The sequence below is a fragment of the Pelodiscus sinensis genome, chromosome 6, assembly GCF_049634645.1.
Source record: "Pelodiscus sinensis isolate JC-2024 chromosome 6, ASM4963464v1, whole genome shotgun sequence".
In the NCBI taxonomy this organism is placed as follows: domain Eukaryota; kingdom Metazoa; phylum Chordata; order Testudines; family Trionychidae; genus Pelodiscus; species Pelodiscus sinensis.
In genome coordinates, this window is record NC_134716.1 from 117,103,358 (window position 1) to 117,129,225 (window position 25,868).

The 25,868-nt window shown below is 46.4% G+C and overlaps 1 protein-coding gene across 5 annotated transcripts in view; it reads left to right on the forward strand.

The window, feature by feature from the left end:
• ZBTB7C (zinc finger and BTB domain containing 7C) overlaps nt 1–14,872 on the forward strand; it is a 320,248-nt gene extending 305,376 nt beyond the window's left edge. For all 5 annotated transcript variants that reach the window (XM_075932699.1, XM_075932697.1, XM_075932700.1 and 2 more), the window contains one exon: nt 9,737–14,872. In XM_075932699.1, coding sequence (XP_075788814.1) covers nt 9,737–10,373 — 637 coding nt within the window. In that variant the 3' untranslated portion in view covers nt 10,374–14,872. The remainder of the gene's footprint in view (nt 1–9,736) is intronic.
• The last annotated feature ends 10,996 nt before the right edge of the window (nt 14,873–25,868 follow it).

The following is a 25,868-nucleotide window of genomic DNA, read 5'->3' on the forward strand; positions in this document are numbered from 1 at the left end:
GGGAATAAGGCCCTTTGTGCTCTAAGTCGGTGACACAGAATTGATGCTGCACCATGCAGCTCTTCTCTGAAAAGCTTCGCAAATTAAATCCATGAGCAGAGGAAATACATTCCTGGATCTGTTCTTGCTGGGCATAATTAATATCTCACAAGTAGAATCTTTACCATAATAACGCTTTCTGACAAGAGGATGGTATTTCAGCTTCTGCTGTGAGGGAGAGAAATCTCTGTTAGGCTCTGGCAAGTGTGCTGTTTGAAAATAACATGAACAGTCAAAAGAGCAGAGTGCCTGACAATGGGCAGATACCTGGTGTGCATCAACACTCAGCCTGCCTTTCCTTCCTTTGTCCCTGTGCTAATATTCAAATGCAGGCTATCAGAGGGGAAGGTAAGGCTGTGCTCCCTGGTGCTTTGCTTGGCTAAGAACCGGCTGCGCTCCGGCAAGAGCTGGCTGGGGCACTCTGCTTGTAAAGGAGCTGGCTGGGGGCGCTGTAGAGGACGCATGTGCACTCCCAGCCAGGTTTGTGAGAAGGGCTGGTGGCGGCAGCTGCCCCCATCTGGTTGTGGCGACCTGGCTCCGGCCTCCACCTGACAGCCGCAGTCTATCCCCAGCCACCATGCTCCTGGGGCAGACCCTGCAGCTGGCCCCAGTGACCCTGCCCTGGTAGCCCAGCTCGGGCTCCAGCTCCAGCTCCTGCCCGGCAGCCCAGCCCTGGCATTGGTGGCCCACCTCAGGTTTCGGCGGCGGTAGCACAGTTCTGGCCATGGCAGCCTAGCCAACAAGGCCTCAATCAGGGCTCTGCTCCTATCTGGCTGCAGTGACCACTCCCTGGCCCCAATCCTGAAGCAGGCCCTGTGATCCGGCCCCCATCTGGCTGCAGGAACAGCTGGCGGCAAACTGCCCTTTTCCCGCTGCAGTGGGGCGTAGACGGGGAGGCCACGATCCATCCGTGGCAATCCTGGCCTGGCCTCTCTTCCAGCAGCCCCATCCCAGCCAAGTAAAGTAACCCTGCCCCAGGGCTCTCACACATAAATACTTCCCACTTCCAGCCCCCTGCCCTAGCTCTGGAACCCCCCCACACCCTAGCCCCTTGCCCTGAGTCCCTCAAACACCCCAGCCCTGACTTCTGAACCCCCCACATCCCCAGCCCCCTGCCTTGAGTACCTCATATACCCCGACCCTGACTCCTGTACCCCTACATCCCCAGTCCTCTTCCCTAACACTCCTGAATCCCCCATACCCCAACCCTGTGCCCTGAACCCCTCATACACCCCAGCCCTGACTCCTGAACCACTGCACACCCCAACCTCCTGCCCTGAGCCCTTTATACATCTGACCCCCCCCGCCCTGAGCCCCTCATACACTCCAACCCTGACTCCTGCACCCCCCATGTCCCTAGCCCCCCATCTCCCCCGTACCTAATCCCCTGCCCTGAGCCCCCATACACTCCAACCCTGAATCCTGCACCCCCCATGTCCCCAGCCCCCCACCTCCCCCATACCTAATCCCCTGCCCTGAGCCCCTCATACATTCCAACCCTGATTCCTGTACCCCCATGTCCCCAGCCCCCCATACCTAATCCCCTGCCCTGAGCCCCTCATACACTCCAACCCTGAATCCTGCACCCCCCATGTCCCCAGCCCCCCACCTCCCCCATACCTAATCCCCTGCCCTGAGCCCCTCATACATTCCAACCCTGATTCCTGTACCCCCATGTCCCCAGCCCCCCCATACCTAATCCCCTGCCCTGAGCCCCTCATACACTCCAACCCTGATTCCTGCACCCCCCATGTCCCCAGCCACCCCACATCCCCCATACGTAATCCCTTGCCCTGAGCCCCCTGCTCTTCACCCCACACTTAAATTTCTTACAGGTATTGTTGTATCGCAATCCCCACCCCTACCCCCGGTATAAGGCCCCCCTCCAAGGGGGGCAGGTTGTGATGGAATAGTACCTGTAAGAAATTTAAGTTACGTTCACCCCTGAAAATAAATGCCCATGCCATGCTGCATTTACACAGCTGATACTGCACTCAGCTGGGTTGCACATTGCCCCTCTGGCCAGTGTTGGCAACATGGTCTGGCTAACCCTGACATTTAAAGGGAAGGCTGATTGCCTGTGTTAATTGATGAGTCCGGGTCATTGTTCCTGCTGTTGGTGTCACCCCATCCCTATTTACATGTCAGTGCTACTGAACAATGTTGAATTAGCACTGGACACATACCGCTTCCATTTAGCTACAAAATAGGGAGCAATAATGCGAACTTCCCCAATGTGCTCTACAAATATGCCACACCCCTGTCTTGCCAGGACTGTTTACATTTTCAGGCCCAGTGTTTGGCCAGGCTCTTGTTTAGACCACTATCACTAATGCCACTTGCTACCAGGTATGGTTGCACTGGTGCTGTGGATAGCTAAGACCTCAGACACACCTCACATGCACCATCCGACATAACTTGCTCTTGTATAGCATTAACTCATGATCCTATATATTTTTGTTAATCTCTAAAGTTCCACAGGACTACTCGTTGCTTTCATCTCTATTATTTATGGTACCATAGCATGTGGGAGCCCCAGTCATGGACCAGCACTGTGCAAGGTGCTGTACCAACCATAAATCTCAAAGCACTTTACAAAGGTGGTCAGGATTGTTGTCCCCATTTTACAGATGGGGAAACAGAGGTGAAGTGGCTTGCCCAAGGTCACCTCACAGGCCTGCAGCTGAGTAGGGAATAGAAGCTATGGATTCTGCATCCCAGTTATAGTGCTCTGACCACTAGTCGGGTGGAACCGACAGCCAGCCACAAAGAAGCTCCATATTGCTTCCCCTTCCACACCTCTCCCCAAACTCGCACCTGTCTGCAGCCAACTGTAAGAGTCTCAGTGACAATTGATCCTAACTGGTATGCTGTAGCTTGCGGCAGCTTATGTGCCATCCCGGGCGCTTTGTTCATGGAGAAGATACTACCTTAGAAAAACATTCTGGGACAAATTCTGATCTGGGATGCTCTTGCGGTTCTCCCTTGATGCCAGTGGGAGCTAAGCATACAGACGAGACAGAATTTGTCCCTTCAGTGAGCAATTCCCGTAAAATGAGACATGACACTTAATGGTCTCTTTATTGTTATTAATCATTTATAGTGTGGTAGCAATTAGAGGGCTCAGCCAAGTCCAGGTCCCAGCATGCTGCATGCACTTAAATATGGATGTAGCTTTTCCAGAAGTTGTGGGGTGAGATTTTCAAAAGTGCTTAGCATTGATCTGACTTTGCTCTCATAGAAGACCAGGATTGCCGGGGCCGGGGGGGGGGGGGGGGAGATTTAAATTGCTGCCAGGACATGCTGAGGGCTGGCTGGGGGAGGCCTGGCATGGTCTGGGTGGTGCTGAGGACTGGCTGACCCTAGGCCTGTCCCTTCTGCCCAAGACTCCGCCCCTTCCCAGGTAGGGTTGCCAGGTGTCCAGTATTGACCCAGACAGTCCGGTATTTTCACCTCCTGTTCATTAAAAAAATTCAGAAAATACCGGATATCTAAAATGTCCGATATTTTCTGATTTTTTCCCCAGCCAAGAGGCGAAAATCCCGGGTGCTTACCTGGTTCCGCAGGGGAACTGTCCGGCCCAGAGCAGAAAGACAAGATGGCGGACAGCTGTGAACAGCTTGTTAGGGCCAAAAAGCCTCTAAAGCATTTCTTAAAGGGGCCACATTTTTTTTTAATTTTTAATTTTTTAAATTTTTTTTGCTTAATAACTCTCGGGGTCCTTTGTTTTTGCTCAACAGCGTTGGTCTCCCCCTTTTTTCCTCAACAGAATGTTTTCCCCAGTCATTTCTTTTTGTGGGGAGGGGGATGTTCGGTATTTTTGGTTAAACCATCTGGCAACCCTATTCCCAGGGCCCAGAGCCAAGGCCTCACACACGCATATTGCCCAGGCCCCTGCTATGTCTGTCACCAGCCCTGTGGAAGACAATGGGAGCTTTCCCATTGATAACAGAAGGTACGTCTACACTAGCCCCCAGTTCGATCTAGGGAGGCTAATGTGGGCAACCGAAATTGCAAATGAAGTGCGGGATTTAAATATCCCGCGCTTCATTAGTAAGTTCCTGGCTGGTCGCCATTTTAGAAATTGACTAGCCCAAAGTAACTGCCCGCGTCTACATGCGGCAGTGAAACGGGATTCCAAATTAAAGCCCTAAATCGAATTAGCTGTGAAACCTCATTCCAGGAGGAATAACAGCTAATTCGATTTAGGGCTTTAATTCGGAATCCCGTTTCACTGCCGCGTGTAGACGCGGGCAGTTACTTCGGGCTAGTAAATTTCTAAAATGACGACCGGCCGGGAACATACTAATGAAGCGCAGGATATTTAAATCTTGCACTTCGTTTGCAATTTCAGTCGCCCTCATTAGCCTCCCTAGATCGAACTAGGGGGCTAGTGAGACATACGCAGAGAGAGTTAGGTCAATGCAGGGTGTTTTCCACCAACTGCAGTGGGCAGAGGATTAGGCCAGGACTGAGTGCTTTTGCAAATCTCACCTGTCCTTTTAAAGGTGAAAGGTAGATTTCAATTTGGACCTGATTCTGAACACCCTCTGAATGTATGACTCTCATTGAACTCAGGACTTGGGCCCTAACTGTTTTCTTATGTTGTACTCTGCACACTAATACAGACAAGTTCAGAAGATATTAAATCCAGACATACTGAGACTGCTTTGGTTTTGTACAACTGATCCAGAACCCGGTTATCCCAAGTTCATAGTTCAAAGGGGCTTGGATGAATGGTTCTGATTCTGTACCACTGCAGCATAAGAGTTCTGTATTACACATTCTGCTTTCACACACAGATTTTCTCTATTACATGGCTTCTAAATTAATATCCAAGAAGCAGAAAGTAACTAAAGGAGTAACAAAGAAAGTCCAGCAAAACTAAAGCCCCGATCCTACCTAGAATTATGCTGGCATGTAAATTTACCGCACTTTGATTGCTGTTCATATGAATTAAGTTCACAGGCCTAAATTTTTGCAGGATCTGCCCCAAGATCATACTATCTAATCACAACACTAAAGGCTTTCCCTCCCCCTCTGATTCACTAAATAAAGCGGGTATTTAAAAGCCTTGAGATATTTGTAAAGAATTTTAAAACAGCTTTAACTCATGCAGGTGGTTTGTTTTTTTGGGGTTTTTTTTTTGGTCTGTTACAAAGAAAGCAAGGTGTGTTTTCAGTGGAATATTGGCTTAATGTTGACCGATTGTAATTACTTTTTAAACCTAGATTACAGTGGGTGTGATGCCCACGAATGATTCTTGCGATTCCTAACAGACATCTGCCACCTGGTGCTGTAGAATTCAGGGAACACTGCAGAACTCAGAGACTCTCCTCCAGCTAAAGAATAGATTAAGCCCCCGATTCTACAGCTGGATCTACGACCCCTTGTTCCTGTGTAAATCTGATTGCAAGGAACAGGGCTAATTAATAGGACATTTGTTGTTTAAAAGGAAGATCGCCTAGTCTCTAGTCTGGTTTTTTAAGGTTTGAAGGTGGGGAGAAAACTGCCAAAGTGTTAGCTGTCCCATTTGCAGAATTATTGTAGCCATGTTGCTCCCAGCAAGGCACACGGTTTTCAAGGACAGACTTTTCAAGCCAGAAAAACCCCTGTTTTAATCTGTTGTTATTAATGGTGGTGTGGCAGCAAACAAGGCCCTACTGTGCGAGGTGCTGTATACACAACCAGGTAGACACGTTTCTGTCCCAAAGAATTTATGTAACTTAAGCCCGCAGTTCTTCAAAGACTCATGCTTAACTTTACATACTGAGTATTCCCATTGACTTCAAAGGGTACTATTCACAGGCAAACCCTTCTATAAGTCTGTGCAGGACTGGGGCCTCTTTTAAACAAGGGTGCACCCAGCGAGTGTGACAAACCAAAGAGGGAGAAGCTTCAGGGGGTAGCGGAGTTAGTCTATACAGGAAAAACAACAAATGGTCTGCTAGCACTTTATAGACTAACAAAACCATCTACATGTTTTGTTAGTCTATAAAGTGCTAGCAGACCAAAAAGGGAGAGGGTGTCTAAGAAAGGTAAGATCATGGGGTTCCATAAGTTACGTTTGTGCATCTCTTAATGCTTCCAAATCATCTGAAAGTGCTTTAAAAAAAAAGGAAGTTGATAATTTTTGTTAAAAAATAGAAAAATAATCCTGTAAACCCCCCGTACTGTATAAAACTCTGGCTTCTATTCAAAGCTGTTAGGGTATCAGTTTTGGTTGGATGTAGTCCTGTAGATTATTCACATGACAGTCTTGCATTAAAGATTAATCTTTAATTCCATGAGACTCCAGGCCAATCCTGGAGGGTTGGCAACCACAACAGCTGTCCATAATATTCTCCTGTAATTGTAGAGGTGTTTCACAATCACATTGTGTTAAATGATCCAGATTGTGTCTTGCAGAAAGTTGTTCATAATGTTCTGAATCAATTGTGCCTGTATCTATATTATGCAATTATAGCATCCAAGAAAAGGGTTAGAGTTAGGGTTAGCCTATAAAATTATATATTTTTTAAAGTGTATTATTTTAAAATTATATTGTGTTGTAGGAGTATCGATGACATTTGAACCTAATTGATATGTGGTTGTTTGTTACTGTTGCCTGATACTTCCCAAAATAGGACCCCATTTTCAATTGTTTATAACTTTGCACAACTTTAAACACTCGAGGTGAAGTTTTCCATGCTGGAAGTCTGCCTCAGGCAGCTTTGAAAAAATGTCAGCCGAATGATCCAGCCATTTCTGAGAATGAGGCTAGGGAAAAATACATTTTTTTGCTATTTTAAGAAATTCCGATGACCTTTTCTTTGCAAAGCTCTAGTGTCCCTGGGCTTTGGAGGAGGGATTTGAAATTTGGCATTTTTGTCAGGGATGTGCGTTTTGCCTTCCCCATGAAAATCTACCCCAATTTGGCCAAGCTACGAGCCTCTGAAAAATAGAAATGTATATGTGATCGGTAGCTAAATTTCCCAAAAGATACCATCCACCAGGGCGCAACAGGACTGTGAAGGGCTGAGCATCTGAACTGAAAACAGGGAGCTTTTCTCTCCTGTGCTCTCAGTGACCCTCTCTGCTAGGCAGAGGAGGAAGTTGCCTGATTCAAATGCAAATGAGACAAGAGTTGGCCCTGCAGGAGAGCTGAGGGACAGATTGGGAGAACCCTGCAAATCTGTGGATATCCACTTTATATCCATGGGTATCCACATCTGCAGATGTCAGTACAGCTATCCGCAGCTTATTTTTGTGGATACTGATGCGGATGAGGATAAAAATTTTGTATCCGTGTAGAGTTCTATAGATTGGGACAAGAAGCTGGAAGTAGAGGAGACACTGGAGGCTGGTGGGAGTGTGGAAGAGAGGGAAACAGACAGGGAGTTGGGAGGGAGGGGACTGGGACTGTGGTCAAGGAGATTGGGGCTGAGATGGTGAATGTGGGAGACAGAGAGACAGATCAGATGAGGGACAGTGAGGGGAAGACTGAGACTATCTGGGCACAGGAGCTATGAAGGTGGGAGGAGCTGGGAATGGCTTGGCAAGGAGACTGGGAGTAGGGTGAGATAAAAAATCCAGAGCGGTGAGACTAGCCTGGCTGGGCACGGAGAATGGGGCCAGGATGAGAAGCCTGAGGGCGGAGACTGCGACTGGCTAGGACAAGGAGCTGAGGTAGAGGGTGAACAGGACTAGCACAGGGACTTGTTGGAGGGAACTGGGCAGAAGGGGTCACCCTTAGTGGGGAAAGGGCAGAAGAGTTTGTGACCACTGGAACGCACTGCCCTCCAGAGACTAGACGGGAACCTAAGATTCCCCTGCTGTCAGCAAAAATCTGTGAAACCCAGGCAAAGAAGCCCATAGCTCTGTAGTGCCGGTCCATGCGAGGATGATAACTGACTACCAGGGGCCTCACTTGCAAGGGACAAAAAGAGCAACTACCCTTCCAACTTTGGTTTGCCCCTGATTTTCCATAGGTCTATATGCTCTTATTTTGTGCCCCCTCACATCTGATAATATAGTCACATACATGTTCTATATACATAAGTTTGACCCCCTCCCTCTCTCTGAGAATTTTTCTGAAATGACGCCCCTGCCAATTACGGCTCTCAATTACTCTGTTAGCTCAGACAACCTTAATTCTGGCATTTCCTAATTTTCTGGGTGCTTGACTTTGCAGCCTTAATAATGTTCTTTTAATGTCATGTTTTTGTTTGAATATATAAATATAATTTAAATCTTCATCACGTTACACACATTTTAGATAAATAAAAGCAAAAGGATTTCAGAAATCAGATTTACTTTCTACTCCTATGCAGTTTGTTTACTTTCTGCCTTTCTCTCCCTTTGGCCAATTTAAATGGGCTACACAGCTTCCCCTTCTAGGATCTTAAGTTATGCTGCAAACATTGCAGGAGAATTATTCATTTTTTAAAAATCAATGGAATTTTTTAAAAATCATGGAAATGTTTCTGTTGGTCTTAGATTTTTTCAAAGGATATATTTTTCTTTTAACAAATAAATGTCATTTGGATAATACATCCAATAGGCACTTTTAAAAATCTTCTCTGAATTCTAACTTTGGAGCTGCACAATATCCATTTAATTTAAATCATGTATATGGCAAATTGTAAATCCTTGTGCAAGCACCTGGAATATCACTGTAAACAGCTAGTGCTAAATGTAAATATCCTATTGTACAACAATCTCAGAATCTTAAACTGAATCATATTAAAAAGCAAGCTCATGAGACACCTAGTGGTCATTAGGAGTATAACAGGAAGGGATGATTTAGCACCAAATTATATTTTACCAAGATGCATTAATTAGCAATGCCAGTCTCACCAAGGTCAGTTTTAGCCATGTTGGTCCCAGGATAATGGACAGACCAGCAGGGTGAGATTATATTTTTACTGGGCCAATTTCTGTTAGTGAGAAAGACATGCTTTTGAGAGTAGCTCGAAAACTTGTCTCTCAACAATGGAGGTTGTTCCAGTAAAAGATAAACTATCTTTGATTATAGGAAAGGATTTTTTTTTGTTTTTGTTTTAATCAAACAATTTATTTTGAAGGTGTAGGGACCGGATGCAGGACCTGAAAGTAGAAGGATGTGATTGTGGGGCTGTAGCAGAACATGCAATACTTAGAAAACATTAAGTGCAAAGTACATTTTGGAACAACACAAGAAAGGCAGAATTTCATAGACAGAGTTGATGGTAACAGGGTAGAGTCAAACCTTTCATCTGTTGCATGTGCCATGCTAGAGAGCCCGGGGGGACTGAACCTGGGACTGTGGGGTTTTAAAGCCTCTACTCCTTGAACTAAAAGACTCTGTAAGCTAAAGTTGCAGTAGGTGCATCAATATGTAGCCAAACCACTGCTAGAAGGGGAGAGAGCATTGCATCCTTTAAAAGGATGCAGGTACTATACTGCAAGCTTAGCCAGCCCTGCTAGCCACAGCAGAGGAGCTTGGGTCATGCATCTGATGAAGTGTTTTTACCTACAAAAGTTTATGCCTAAATAAATCTGTTAGTCTTTAAAGTGCCACAGGATTCCTTGTTGTTTTTGCAGTTACAGACTAACATGGATAACCCTCTGAGACCAAAAAAAAAAAAAAAAAAGTTAAAGCTGGGGCTTAGAGTAACAGCACCTTTAAGCATTTATGCTCAAGTGACAACAGGTGACTTTGACTTTTGTTTTGTAGGCAGGACAAGCTAAAAATCCACATGCGGAAACATACAGGAGAAAGGCCATACCTCTGCATCCACTGCAACGCCAAATTCGTGCACAACTATGACCTGAAGAACCACATGCGCATTCACACGGGCGTCCGACCTTACCAGTGCGAATTCTGCTACAAGAGTTTCACTCGCTCCGACCACCTCCACCGCCACATCAAGCGACAGAGCTGTCGAATATCCAGGCCCAGGAGAGGGCGCAAGCCTGCAGCCTGGAGGGCGGCCAGCTTACTGTTTGCACAGAACGGCCAGTCAAATGAGAAAGGTTTCATGATGCCTCCGACTCTGGAGGAGATGAGCAGCCATCTCGGCACCACAGCCGTGTGCCTTCCAGGCCCCAGCCACAAGCACTTCATGAGTGGGGCCAAGAACTCGCTAAACTTGCAAGATCTAGAGAGCCAGTTTGAAGAAACCCAAATGAAGCTGTTTGGGAGGACACACTTGGACATGGAAAGGAACGGGGGCATCTTTACCTTTGCCCTGGGCCATAACGAGACCATCTCAGCACGGCCATACTTCCCTCTCCCGGACCCCTGGAGCACAGGGTTCAATGGATTGCCTGGACTAAACCATGTAGCCCCAATTTCTGAGGCTAGCAATTAAACCAATTCAACCCATCCATTGGGTGTGGTACATTCTGTACCATTCTTATAGAGTGAATGACTCCCTCTGATTCCTGCCTGCTGTCTCCCATCATCTCACGCCAAATAAATGATTGGTTGCCCATGTGAATCTAGACTGTGCTGCAGCGCTACACCCAAACAAACAACGGACGTTATTCCGAGTGAAGTGCTGCTGTTGATATTAGTCTGTGACTGATGCTTACACTAGGAAATGGGGTTTGAGTGCATCAGTGGCTCCACCAGCAACAGTCTGCTGTCGGTGTCCCTTTAGACCATTTGTACAGCGCTTGGCATATCAGCTGACAAGCTTGTCGCCTCCCAACACTAGAGCTTCCCCTTAGCTCTCGGAATCCAATTTTGAGGGAGTGGGAAGGGTCAAGCTTCCGGCTGCAGGCTGCTGGTCTTTTGAATGCTTCTGAAAGCCATGGGCCTTAGTGTGGAGGCCACGACAGCACGTCAGAAGGAGATTTCCATGACTTTCCAGATGGTCAGCTTGAACATCAATGAAGATGGGAAACCATTTTTTTTTTTGTCACTTCTAAATTCCTTGGTGCTTTTGGGTATAAGAATTGTGTTTTTAACCCCGTAATCAAATGACAAAAACAGTCTGAAAGAGCCAGATTCTTAGCTGGTGCAAATGAATGCCGCACTGTGCAGCTATGGTGATTTACTGCAGCTGAAGGTCTGGTCTCGGGTCTTTCACAATTACTAGCAAATGTCCCTTGACTGAGTTCTGCGCATACAAAGACCCTGCTGTACAGGATCACCTGGGAAAAGGATTCGGATATTGCTCCGAGGATCCTGATTGAAAATGATTATTCTAGAGAGTCCCCAATACAAGACTGTCACTGCATGCTAGTAGAAATCATGTTTCAGCATTTGTCAGCTCAGAAATACAGAGCTTATAACAACGTGCTTCTTATTTCACCTTTTACACAGTGGTGATAACTTCATATTAAGAGTCTGCTGCTGTTAGTTTGATGCTAATACAGAGACTGGTTTAAGTTTAACCAAGGTTTGAAAATGTAAATTTTAAAAACTAGGGTGTGTTCTCTCTTCTTTTTATTGTTACCTTTTGGGTTTAGCAGAATCAAAGGGAAGCAGAGGACCACCTTTTTTTTTTTTAATTTCAGTTCATTCATCAAAGGTGCTGCTCTTCAGTCACAATTCAATGAGGGGGTCTCTCTACTGGAGCACTGACATTGCTACATCCAGAGGACAAAATGAGTAGCCTTTTCGGAGTCATTCTCACATATGATTCCCTTTGTCAAGAAGCACTTCAAGCCTAAATAGCTCCTCTCTGCTTTGAGAACACATTTTAAAAAATTACCCTGATGAACTGCCTGACAGGAGTTTTCCCTCTTCCCTTCCCCCCAAAAATAAATTCAGAGATTCTCTGTGAAATGAACAGGGGGACTGGAAAGAAAACGTTTTAAAACTGCATCAGACTTTTTTTTGTATATGTACCGACTTCTTATACAAACTACATTTTGCAGACAACTGGTTATTTCAGGTGTTTTTGTCTACGATTTGGAGTCTTGTAAAGTATCCAAAGATGCTGAGTACTGTATAATCTACAAGAACTTGAAGCAAGGTGTGGTTTTGTTTTTAATTTTGTTGTTTTTGTTTTTTTGTTTTTATTTTTTTTCCTGTTTGTCTGTGGGGCAAAAACCTTTGGAAGTTTTCTATTTATAACTATTTTTATGTGATTGCTTTATGTACAAAAAGAGAAAGGGAAAAAAAAGATTCACAAACAAGTTTGCCTTAGTTAATCATGGGACAATCATCCTTAACTTTTGTTGACCCTATAGATTTTTTAAAAAGACAAGCTACTTTTGCATATTTATTAAACAGTATTAATTGAGTCTCTTAAATTATGAGCAGGACTTGGTTCTTGTGTGTGTGTGGAAAACATTGGAAAGATAAGTCCCAGAAGTTCAACCAATGGCAAGTATTTACAGCAACATTTAAATGCCAGTTTGTTTGCAGAATTATACAAATTTGGCTGTGTCCAAAGGCTTTTTGTAAGATAGTCACTCCTTATTTAATTGTCTAACTACAATGTTTATGGTTAGCAGAAACCATTGCTCTTATTATTTACAATAAGTAAGAAGTTAAGGTTGATTTTCCCCGAATGAGCTCATTTTGGTTATATGTAGCTGGCTGAGATCATTTCATGGTGGGAGGAATATAACAGACTCTATCTCTGCCTTGCAGTTTCTTTACATTTCAATGTTGTGCAGTGATGTCAGGCCACAGGTATATATATACAGGTGGAGGGAAACATTAGAGTGAGCAACTCACTGTGCGTTCCCCATGACTTTTCCATAACTCTGCACTGCTCTCCTAATCATGAACTGCATGTCAATTGTGTCTGTCAATTAAATTCTTTTCAGCTGTTTCTGGAGAGTCAGAGGCTGATGGCATTTATAGCAGTGTGATTCTGTTAGTTGCAATAAAGTCCCTTCTGATTTCAACTGGTGTGAGATCTGAATCCAGCCCTTTGCCTGGACAGGAAATAGGTTTGAGGACATTCTCTCTGAACTATTGATGAGGTGTAGAGTGACCAGATAGCAAGTGTCAAAAAGTGGGACCTTTATTCAGGGATCGGGGGAAAGGCAATATAGTTGCGTATCTAAGAAAAAAATCCCTAATGTCAGAATGGTCCCAATAATATTGGGATGTCTGGTCATGCTAGTGAGGTAGCATCTTCTTCCACTTCTCACCATTGTTATTATGGCCCAGATAATAAAGGTACTTAAGCATATGCCTAACTTTACACATGTAGTATAGTCTTGTTGACTTCATGGCCTATCATTCTTGTCACAGCTAAAAAACGATATAGCTCTCAATTTTTTAGAAAAAGCCAGAAACCTGAAAAATGGGACTAAGACATTAAAAGTCTAAAACCAACAGAGTGTTTGACATTCCTCATAAGAGCAGTGACTAGAAATCATACAGAAAACCACATATAACTCTGTCCAACTGGTAGAGCCCCAGTTGAATCACCTTGAGACACCAGATGTTTGAGTAGCCGGATATTCAGTTAATAAGGTGAAAGGATAAGTGCTAAGTGCTGGTCAAATTTCCCAGTTGGCCACAAACTCCTAAAAAAAGCATGCAGTAATTTCATTCAGGCAGCCATCCTCCTCAGTACCAGAAAGATATCGATAAACTGGTTGATAAGTCATACACACAAAACATATTAGCACTATAGTTACACAATATAATGGGACATCATTCTAGCATAATATGTCTACACTGCCGCTGGGATTGTGTTTCCCAGCCCGGGTAGACAGATATGCTCTACTTGAGCTACTGCTCAGAAAGTAGCAGCATAGAAATTGTGTCACAGACTAGCCACCCGAATCCAAGTCTGCTCAGCTCCCCAGGTCTATACTGAGTCTGTGCTGAAAGGCCCAGGCTATTTTTAGCACACTAGCTCATGCAGAGCTAGCGCATGTCTGTCTCCCCGAGCTGGGAGTCACGCTTCCGGCAGCAGTATAAACATACCCATCCCAACCTTAAAGTCTATGAGTCTCGTGAGGCCGCGGTTTTTAAAAGCAGGTGCTGCAAAGAGAGAGGGAGCCAGTTCTGCCAACTTCTGAGCACTCTCCACTACTTTTGTAAGCCTGATAATGGTAATGTCATCATATTTCTTTTGTCTCTGTGAAAAGGCAAAAGAGAGAACTTACCTGCAGAATGTTTCATTCTGTACAGACAGGAGTTTCTCATGAGCCCCCACAAATGGGCAGGGACAGTTGGAGAGTGAGAGCAACTCTGCCACCAGGCCACTTCCCCGTTGGCTGGGTAGAATAGTTGGCCGGGTGCATGAAGGTAGAGAGCTACTGCACAGACAATGGTGAAGGAACCAATGTTTCCAACGCTCATTCTTTTATCATGTGTCTCAAGATAGTTGGTGTTTTACTTGAAGCCCCAGCTCCTGGAGTCAGGTGATTGCAGGAGTCTCTCGGCTTGCATCAAAACCGCAAGTTTGTAGTGTTCAGGCTTGCAGAGAAAAGTGTCAAAATGTCCTTGCCTACAAGGCTCAGAAACCAGAGAGTAAAAGTCCCCACCTTCTAGCATTCTTTGAAAATCCTGTGCTTTTTAAACCAAATTTGTGATTTTGGGGGCTGGTGGAGGAGGCTGATGGAAAGGTTCAAAAATGTAATTCAGGCTAAGCTTAAATATGCTTACTGTGTGCTTTCCCACGCTCTCTTCCCCTTGAAAAATGTGACCTCCTTACAGCGCAGTGTATAATACCTGTGGCCTGGAAATGCCTTTTTAATTGTTTTTTTTATGTGTTGAACCAATGTTTTACTTGACTTGCACTAATTGCTGTAGAGCAGTATATTGTTAGATTTCTTAGGTCTGATTTATTTTTGGTTGTAACCCTATTGGCTAATGAGGTGGCAGTCCTACAAACATACCTGTTGCACATTTTACACCCCTGGACAAAATAAAATATAACCTGAAACACCCAGTATCCTAGATAAGTCTGAATGTAGCCACATTGCATCCCAATGCCCCAGTCAGCACCATGGAACATTCCGCTTCCTTTTGCAGAGCAACTCAACACCCAGCAACACCTAGGGCTTGAGCTTGCAAGTCCTTACTTAGGGTACAGCCTCCCATGAAGGTGCAATAGATGCTCCTATGTGGGCTTCAATAGCCTTAAGGGTTAAGCTAAGTCCTCTACATTGAGGGTTTGTCTACGCTTAAAATACTGCAGCCATGCTGCTGTTGTGCTTCAGCAAAGATGCTACCTATGCTGACAGGAGAGTTTCACCCATTGGCATAGGTAATCTCTATCCATCTTCCTGAGAGGCTGTAGTTTTGACTTAGCATGGTCTGCACTGGCAGATAGGTCGGTATAACTGCGTTGCTTAGTGGTATGGATTTTCCACCCCCTGACTGATGTAACTGTATCAACATAAGTTGCTAGGGTAAGACCAGACCTCACTAGGGGTATGTCTAGAATACATGCCTCTGCCCACAGAGAAATGTAAAATAGGCTACCCGACATAGTCAGTGAAGCGGGGATTTAAATATCCCCGGCTTCATTAAAATAAAAATGGCCGCCGCGCTGTGCCGGCTCAGCTGATCGTCGGCACAGCGCGCGAGTCAAGATGCGGATCAGTCAACAAGGGAAGCCTTTGTCGACCGCTCCTGTAAACCTAGGAGGATGGTGAAGCACTGGAATGGGTAGTTTTGAGAGTTGGTTAGAGGTTTTTAAGAAGAGGCTTGACAAAGCTCCAGCTGGAATGATTTAGTTGGGGTTGATCCTGCTTTGAGCGGGAGTTTCAATTAGGTGACCTCCTGAGGTCTCTTCCAACCCTAATCTTCTATGACTCTATGATCATAAATCCCAAACTCCCTGCAGATCCAAGCCCCTATTCAGAAAACAAACCTTATTCTGCAAAGCATCGAAGCATGCACTGAATGGAAGTCCCACTCCCATCCTCATGTGTACAGGACACAAAAGGTTTGGGTGGAGGCAAGAACTGGTGTTTCTGAGAGAACTTAAGCACCAGCCTCATGTTCCTCAGGCACTCAGACTCAGTTTTGTAACAGCTAGGCGTTGCAACGAGAGTGGCACAAGATTTTGCAGACAAAACTTTTTTTTCACAAACAAATGCAATTTAGGATCAACTAAAACATTTCAGGCAGTCATACTGAATTCGCCGAATTGGTGCAATAAAAAAAAAATCAGTAAATTTTTAAAAAATTGAAACATTTTGTTTCTACATTGTCTAAAGGAAAAGCTTCCAATTTTCCGTATCAGTGATTTTCTGGTCAAATTTTACTTCAATTTTATTTTGTAAAGGTTAAAACAAATCTAGAAAAGTAAAAGAAACACATTTTTCCCTCCTTTTTCAGTTTGCCTAAACCATTGAAAAACATTCATCTTTAAATCCAACAAACTCTGCATCTTGGCAGGGGTTAGATTGTGTGAAGTCCCATCTAAGCCACATTATGATGTCAGGGATTTTTGGTTTTGAATGTTTCAATTTTTTCAGAGCAAAGCGCCAGTCTCTAGGACTTGGATGCCAGAGCAACTTTGGCTCCAAAGTGCATAAGTTGCTTTTGAAAATGACTTAGGATAGGCTCCCAAGTCTGAATGGCACAATACCTAAATACCTTTAAAAATCTAGGCCAACGCTCCTTGCTACCTCTTGAGGCTGATGCCTCTTGCTACTAGGCAGGAGAAATTTGGCAGTTGCCTAGCAGTGCTCTCATGAATGCAGGCTCAGAATGCCCTGCATTCCATCTTCAGCACAACACTGTTTACTATGCTCTTCTGCTCCCAACATACTGCCCCCCGCCCCCACCCATGCTGCACAGGATCAAGCTCTTACTGAAGTCCTGGGTCTGTTTTAACGACGGTTTAAGGTTGGTCTACACTTGTGGCAATGTGGGGGTTCTCAAGCCTTATTTTTTCTGAGGTAGGGTTGCCAAGGGTCCAGTTTTGGACTGGAACACCTGGTTGAAAAGGGATCCTGGCAGCTCCGGTCAGCACTGCTGACCAAGCCATTAAAAGTCTGGTCAGTGGCGCGAAGACAGGCTTCCTGCCTGCGCTGGCTCCGTGTGGCTCCTGTAAGTGGCTGGAATTTCCCTCCAGCTCCTAGGTGGAGCATGGCCATGAGGACTCTGAATGCTGCCCCTCAAGGGCCGGCTCTGCAGCTCCCATTGGCTGGGAACCCCAACCCATGGGAGCTGTGAGGGTAGTGCCTGCAGATGGGGCAGCGTGGGAGTCAGAGGGAAAAGCCAGACACTTCTGGGAGCTGCCTGAGGTAAGTGCCATCTGCAACCTGCACCCCTTGCCCCCTCCTGCCCCTCAACCCCCTGCCTGAGTTCCATCCTGCATTCAAACTCCCGGAGTCTGTACCTCTCACCTCCTGCCACATCCAAATCCCTGCCTCAGCCCTGAACTTCCCTCATCACTCAAACTCCCTCCCAGAACCCACATTCCCTCTGAGACGCCAAACTCCTCAGTCCCAGCCCAGGGCCCACACCATGCACCCTTTCATTCCCTGCCCCACCTCAAAGCTTGCACCCTTAGTGGAACCTTTACCCTCTCTCAATGCCCTACTGGAGTCCAGAGGCCCTATTGCACCCTGAACCCTTCATTTCTGGCCCAACCCCAGAGCCCACCCTCCTAGCTCAGAGTCCATACCTCTTAGAATCATAGAATCATAGAATACTAGGACTGGAAGGGACCTCGAGAGGTCATCGAGTCTAGTCCTCGGCCCTCATGGCAGGACCAAATACTGTCTAGACCATCCCTGATAAACATTTATCTAACGTACTCTTAAATATCTCCACTGATGGAGATTCCACAACCTCCCTGGGAAATGTATTCCAGTGTTTGACCACCCTGACAGTTAGGAACTTTTTCCTAATGTCCAACCTAAACCTCTCTTGCTGCACTTTAAGCCCATTGCTTCTTGTCCTATCCTCAGAGGCCAAGATGAACAAGTTTTCTCCGTCCTCCTTACGACAGCCTTTTAGATACCTGAAAACGGCTATCATGTCCCCCCTCAGTCTTCTCTTTTCCAAACTAAACAAACCCAATTCTTTCAGCCTTCCCTCATAGGTCATGTTCTCTAGACCTTCAATCATTCTTGTTGTTCTTCTCTGGACCCTCTCCAATTTCTCCACATCTTTCTTGAAATGAGGTGCCCAGAACTGGACACAATACTCCAACTGAGGCCTAACTAGCGCAGAGTAGAGCGGAAGAATGACTTCTCGTGTCTTGCTCACAACACACCTGTTAATGCATACATGGTATACCCACACCCTCACCACAGGCATAAATAGCAGAGTATCCAGGGAGGCACTGCTCATGCCAGAACCTGACCGGATGTTCCCTTCATGTCTCTCTGCATCCTGCAAGCAGCACCTCCCCTGTCTATGCTGCTCTTTTAAGCCATGTAATGTCCTGTCGCTTCCTCGCTGCCTCCTCTCCGCCACAGCCTTTCCCGCGTGGATGCAGCATACCTTTTCCTAGGGCATCACTGTATGTAGCCACACAGACATACCCAACATGCTACCACCAGCCCATAGATGAGGTTGCAGTCCTCACTAACCCAGTGTGGCTCTTTATCCGATTTCCAGAAGAACAGAGTTATTGAAAAGCAAACAGAATTCCCCCTAGGGATTCAGCCCATTTTTGTTTGGATCTAAAATGTCGACATAGGTGCAGTTTTGTTTCCTCCCCTTCTCCTTTTCTTAAAAGAAGTGAAATTTCCTTGGGCGACAAAGTGACGTTACCCTTTGATTTGTAATTTCTAGGGCAGTTTTTGTGCGCACAACAGAGGCTAAGCCTGCAAGGGCTATTCTGCCACATTCCCACCTGCTGAGTAGGACCTGGCACTTGCAGAAGTGCTTTTGAAATCAGTAGGGCTATTTGTGGACTCCAGCCCTACTCACATCTGGAAGGGAGGCCGGGTTTGCGGTATGAGGAGCTGGAATTCAGAACAAACTCAGAACTTCGGCCTGCTAGGCTCAAACATTCCAGGAAAAATTCTACCCTGGCATGAAAACATGAGTGACATTGCAAATGGTTTTGAACGCTGGATTCCATCACACGTATGAAAAAGCTAGCCTGTCACCATAGAAAAGAGAATGCCACAGTACAAGCAGGGACAGGTATCATGGTGGATCGAGCTATTTACAGTCTATTCCCAGGAACCCTGATCAGGTGCTGTGCAAACACAACTGAAGAGACAACACTTGCTAAGCTATCTCCAACGTGACAGGTAGTGTTGCCTAATGACAGCATAGTCCAGGCCACTCCGGCTCCTGCCACTGTGGAGAATGTCGTGGGTACGACCCCTGCTGCCTCCGTGCTAGGCCTCCCATAAACCCCAGGCCACATTGCTTAGGGATGGGGATGGAGTCAGGGTAGGGGCTGGGCATGGGGGTAGATCGATGGCAAGGGGGAGTTGCCCCCAACCCTATGCCTCTGCCTCTGGGTTGGGGGGGACAGGCTAAGGACCTGTGCTGTCCTTGAGATAACCCTGCTGTCCAGTCAGTCAGTGGCAAAAAGGTTGCCTGCAGCACTGACTTTTGGAAGTGCAAAATGCCAGTCAACAGCTGAGATGAGGTGGCTGAGTGGTTAAGGCAATGGATTACTAATCAGGTGTGTTCTGCAGGCATTGGTTCTGCAGGTGTGTTCTTCATTGTGTGCTTTGGCCGCTCTGTCCTGGAGAGCTCAGCTTAGTGAGTCCTCCCTGCTCATGTGGGGGCAATACAGCTCCTTTTCCACCTGCTGGCCAGGGTATGGAGCAGGGATATGTCTGGCCATGCTCAGTGCTTTGCAGATTTGGCCTCTTCTCTTACACCTTCTCCTCCTTTCCAGCTGCCACTTTCCCATAGTGACCCCTGGCTGGATTTGTTCCCTCTCCTCAGGGCTGTCTTGTGCATTCCCTGACATTTTCTTGCTTCTCCAGCCTGTTCACAGTAAAAGCAAGGTCCAAAACAACATTATGAGTCTCTACCCTATTTACTTCACATTCTGCTAACAATGGCCAGTCGATAGCCATTGTTCTTGTCTCCACATTGTCACTTTGCCCATATCATTATTACTGTGACACAAGAGGAACCTGTAGCTTCAAAGATTGTCACAAAGCTTTGCCTTTCCAATTCCTACCTTAGGCCCGAGCATGGTACAAAGCAGACAAGAAGAGGCAGCTTCCCCTGGTTACCAGCTCTCCCAGGCACTAGCCAAATGACTCACGCTTTGTTCTCTAGCATGGAGAGGCTCGGAGAGCTAGAGGCCGCCTGTCAGCTGGGAGCACACACAGGGTGGCAGAGAGACTGGAAACTGGGGAGGGGCTGCTACAACCCAAGCTGAGGTGGCATCAGGCCCATCCCTCCCCCTCAGACCAGGAAATCGAACAAACATGACCAGAAGCGCAACCCTGAGCTCAGACAGCTCCTTTCCCAGGACTCCGCGGGCTTGTTCCTGACAACACAGAGGCCTTTCCTGTGCCAGGCCTGAGGCTCTGCTTGGGGGAAGGGAAGGTGCTGGCCATGGCCCCATGCTGTCCTCCAGATGGCCCTGCTGTCTAGCCAACTAGTGGCAAAAAGAGTCCCTGCAGCACTGGCTTTTGGAAGCGTGAAATAGCCTCCACTCAATGAGATGAAATAGCTGAGTGGTTAAAGTGATGGGTTCCTAATCCCATGTGTTCTGCCTGTGTGGGTTTGAATCCCATCCTCACTGCAATGTTTAGAGGTGCCGTCCTGGACAGGTGAGTGCCCCCTGCTGCTTAGTTCACACAAATCCTTGCTTGTGATACAGCTCCCTTTGGCTGCTGACAAATTCATACTTTCCCCCCCATAAGCCAGACCAGTCAAATCCCAGCCTGAGGGTAACTCTATCTCAGGTGTCTGGGAAGGGTTGAAATAGTGTATAACAGATATGCTTTTAGCTGCAGCTCACCAGCAATCATTTCCACGTCTGACCTGTCTCTGAAGTATCCTCAAAGAAAACAACGGGGTTGTGGGTTCTGCAGAATACTACTGTCTCCCCATCTCTCCCCTCCCCCCCCCACTCACAATGGATGGGAGGCAGGGAGAAAAAATCCTTGTTCATCAGTGTTTCCCTATATAAATCATAGACACGATCTTGGCTAACAAGTGAGCTTGTTACTTGGCACACAGGGAGTTAAAACAGCAGCTGGCAAGCTGCTCCCTGGGCTTCAGAACGGACAGCTCTCCGTTCATGCCCAACAAAAAACTCATGAGCACAAATATGAATCTGTCCCTAACCTTTAAACATGCCTTCCCAATTAGGCTGCTAGGCAGCAGACCCGGCACTCTGTGCACAGCTGCTGCAGATTAACTCTGGGATGATGGCTGAAGCTGCTAATCAAAACTTCAGAGGGGAATGGATTTTTTCCACCTTAGCTTTTTGACTCATCTCCACATATTGTTCTCTCTACCTTTGTGGCTTGTTTTAATGTCTCCACCAGTAAACTGTCCGAAAAGATTTCATTCTTCTCTTTACTCGGTACTAGCGCATGGTCCTTAGGGAAGGTCTCAGGACAGCTGTGTGCATGAGTAGGCGGCGGCGGGAAGGGGAGGTGCAAAGTCCCCTCCCCTTCCCAGATTCATACCAGGACTGCTTGCTCTTCCCCTTCCTGTCAGGGAGGGAGAGCAAAATGCACAGCTCATCTGCCCTCTGCAACTCCCCAACCAGAATGAGGCATGCAGCAAACTGTGTACTTTCACCTCGCTCCCTGCAATGTACCTGTTGGAACCTGGGGAGGTGAGCTTCAGCCCCCCTAATTGTCCTTAAGGGCACCGGGGGGGGGAGAGAGGAGGGTGGAAGGCTTGGGCAGTCCCACATGGAGAGGGGAGGGTGTACCCCAGCCACCGTCTGCCTGGTGATTCTGTCTCTTTATGAAAAGCAATCCCATTCCAGGCACATCCCATTTTCCTGGCACAATTAAACCCTGCCCTTGCTTTAAGTAATGACAGGAGGAAGCTGTATGCCAAGGTTGGTGATCCTAGTTCTTACTGTTTTGGAAGATTTCTTGAACAAATAGACAGACGCTCTCTCAAACATATAGTACCGGGTTTGGCAACCTATGGCTCATGAGCCATAGATGGCTCACTTAGGAGCCAAATATGGCTCACGGCTCAAGCTCAGCCCCCCTCAATTCCCACCTCAATGGGGAGCCCACGCTGGCGCTACATCTTTGTGCACTTTGCAAGATTTTAGCCAGTGCCGGCTTCCTGCGGGGGTGGAGAAAGCCCGAAGCCTCACTGTGTGATCAGGGAAAAAGCTGGAGCACACGCTCCCCCTCCCCCTCCCCCAGCTGGAGGAACAAAGCAGTGCACAGACTTGCTGCCTGCAGGCTTTTCCCGCTGCTCCATTGGCCAGACTCCAGCCAATGGAGCAGCAGGAAGCCATGTCTGGGACAGGGAGCCTGAGAGCCACATGGGAGGCAAAGGCAGACCTGGCCGTCATCTTGCCCACAAGGACTTGCTACTGCCAAGGCTGAGTCCCCACTGCGCACTTGCATTCGCCAGAGAGCCCCGTGGGGCCACTGGAGTCCGTCATCGGTGTGAGCACCCTCTTCCTGGTGCCGGCGGGCTGGACTCCCTGCGCTCCTTGTGAGGCGTGGCCTCCAGTCCACACTCATCTCTTGGGCTGCTAACTTATTCCGTGACCTCTGTGGAGCAATGGATGGCTGCCATGTGAGAGTAACTGTTACAGTGAATAAACCCTGTAACAGACAATGGGAAAAAAATAAATGCTAGCCAGGCACTGCACCATCCCCCCTTCCTCCCCAGCTGAGATCCTTCACCCATCTGTGTCGAGATCCTGCACCCCTAGTTTGCTCCTGCCCCCTGCCTCTGGCCAGACACCCACCCCCACCCTCTTCTGCCCATCCTCCCTGGCCAAACACCCACAGCCTGTTCCTGCACCTACCTCCCACTCAGATCCTGCACCCCTGTCCCTATCCCACTCGCTAACCACTCTGTCCTGCACACTGGATCCCTTATTTTTGGCCCCACCCCAGAGTCTAGGGAGGGCCCGCAAAATCCACTAACTCTGGAACCCCAGCAGAGTTAATCTGGCCTGAGGCCTTGAACCTCAGTCCTCCCTGTCCTTTCCCTTCCCACATGGGCCTGAAGCACTAGGGGAGTGAGGTGTCTCAGTTGGGGGCCACATCAGTGAAGGTTGGGGGGGTTGGCCTAGGTTCATTAATTAACCGTGTACAAGAGTACACCGTTCACATCCCTATTGTTAACAGGAAGCCAGCTGTCCATAGGTCAATCTCGTTATTCAAATGTTGTCCACACCATGATGAAGTTTGGAAAGCATGTGCACAAATGCTTTTCCATAATATTAGTGACTGTGAATCCACTGTTCAAGTGTTTAGTGGAAAGTTATTTCGGCTTAGTACACAAAAACATGACTAACCAAATTATTTGCTGGCCAAAGGCATGACCCTTGCTGGCAGTGGCAGAGAAAGATTACAAGCCCTGAAGATGCTGGTTGGTAGGGAAATAGAACAAATAAAATAAACCAGCAAAACTAAACAACCCAATAAATCACATATCAGAATCATCATGAATGAAACCTTGACAACGGGGGGTAAACAACTTCCACTTAATACAGTAAAAGACCAGTGAAGGAGAAGAGTGATGTGGCAAGAACAGATGATGACTGAAGAAGTGGCCCTGCAGGGAGGCAAAATGAGGTGTGAGGAAACCTGGAGAGAAGATGTTAGTGATAGTCAAGGGGAGAGCAGGCTAAATGGATAGATCAGGGTTTATTAGCAGGGATGAAAGTGACGGAATGGATTTTTAGCAACAGAGGAAGTCAGAATTCTTCCGTCATGAATAGCAGTGGAAGAGGGGGAGTATGCATGTGACTTGCAATCCGGGAGAAGAAATAAACAGCACAAAGCCAGTGGGCCTGATTCTCCCATATTTTCCACCTGGTTTAGTTATGTATTTTGGAGAAAAGTTGTTATACATTCACTACAAACTCAGAACGGAAACATGTCACTGTCCCGTTTTGTTGTTTGTGGATAACAACACAACTGTAAGGCGGGGGAAAACATCTTGTTAGTCTTTAAAGTGCTACATAGTCCTGTATTTTGTTTCATAGTCAAATGAGTTTATCTTCATCTCTTCTTAATGTTGTCCTCAGAGGAGTTTTTCCTATAACCAAGAACTCCAGTTGCCACCAAGAAGGTGTATAATGGAGGTCAAGAGGAGAGAAAAGGGAACCCAGTGAGAAGCAAAGTCACAGTGCACTCAAAAGGATTTTGCAAGGATTGTGTGCAGAGGAAAGAGGCATGTCGGAAGGTAGTGCAACAGTCTTGGGAAATAATCTAAATACCTACATGAAAGTGCTAAGTGAGGTACTTTGCACTCGTCTTTTTTGAATTTCATCTTGTTGATTTCAGACCAGTTCTCCAATTGTCAATTGTCAAGGTTATTTTGAATTCTAATCCTGTCCTCCAAAGTCCTCAAAACCTCACCTATCTTAAGGCCATCCACAAAAATGCATAAACATACTCTTCTCTCTCCATTATACAAGACATCAATACAAATATTGAATAGTACTGTAGTCTTTTCTACACATCCTCCCAGTTTGACAGTAAACCATTGATAACTATTCTTTCAACCAGTTGTGTATCCATTTTATAGTAATTTCATCTAGACCACATTTCCTCCTTTATGAAAATCTCAAGTGGGACCCTGTGAAATACCTTTCCATCTGTTAGGCCAGTAAGCCTGTGGAAAAAGGAAATTAGATTGATTTGGCATGATTATTTCTTGATAAATTCCTGTTGTCTATTACTTAACACCCTATTATCCTCTAAGCACTTACAAATTGATTGATAAATTATGCCAGTATTTTTTTCCCAGGTCCTCTTTTAAAAGATGAGCACTATGTTTGCCCTTCTCTAGTCCTCTGGAATCTCACCTCTCTTCCATTTCTTGCAGACAGTAGCTAACAGTTCCCAGACTTTTTCAGCTAATACCTTAAATATGCTATGGCATGGTGTCAACTCCATGGGTGCTCCAGGGCTGGTGCACACGGAAAGAAAAATTATCAGGTGCTCAGCAACCATCAGCAGCCAAGTTTCCTTCCCCACCTCCAGAACCCAGCACCTTTTCACCAGCCTGCAGGCCTGCAAATCTATTTCACCCCTCCCTCCCAGAGCTTCCCACCTGCTAAATAGCTGTTTTGCAGAATTCAGGATGCTCCAGGAAGGAGCGGGAGGAGCAGGGATCCAGTGCACTCAGATGAGGTACAGGAAGAAGCAGAGCGGGGGCTTGAGGAAGGAGTGGATTGGGGCAGAGTGGGGGCTTGGAGGAAGGAGTGGGGACAGGTATTTGGGGGATGAGGTGGAGGTGAAACATGGCCTGGAACACAGAGGGAAGGTGTCAAGCACCACTAGAGTAGAGAGGAAGTTGGTGCCTATGACATAGGGTGAAATTTGTGAGGCCCTGGTGACTAATATTTTATCTAAATAGATTTTAGTCTGATCAACTTTGCCTTCTTGTACTCTGAAATGAAACAGGAACAAACTAATAGGCATGTATTTGTGTCTGTCAGCTGATCCTTTATTTCACAAAGGGAAAAAACATAATGGAAGTAAGACACCATAGCTTCAAAGCCAAGCTGGGATGGCAATAGGTGCTAACCTTTGAAGAGTATTACAGGGGAGGTGTTTTCAATGATCTAAAAAGGTAAAACATTTGGTTTTGCCTGAACAGAAAAATCCGTTAGTAACTCTTTTCTAAACAAAATGAGGACAGTGAGTGGGGGACATAAGAATTCATAGTGGAAAGTATCTGCATCCCTGAAGGAATAAAAACCCCTTTATTTTGGCTGATTAAGGGAATCCTATTTTGGGGAGCTATTATTAAGTGAAGTTAAGTGTTTCAGAGATATGCCCTTAAAATGCAAGGCCAGCATTTCTAGCTGGTCAGAATA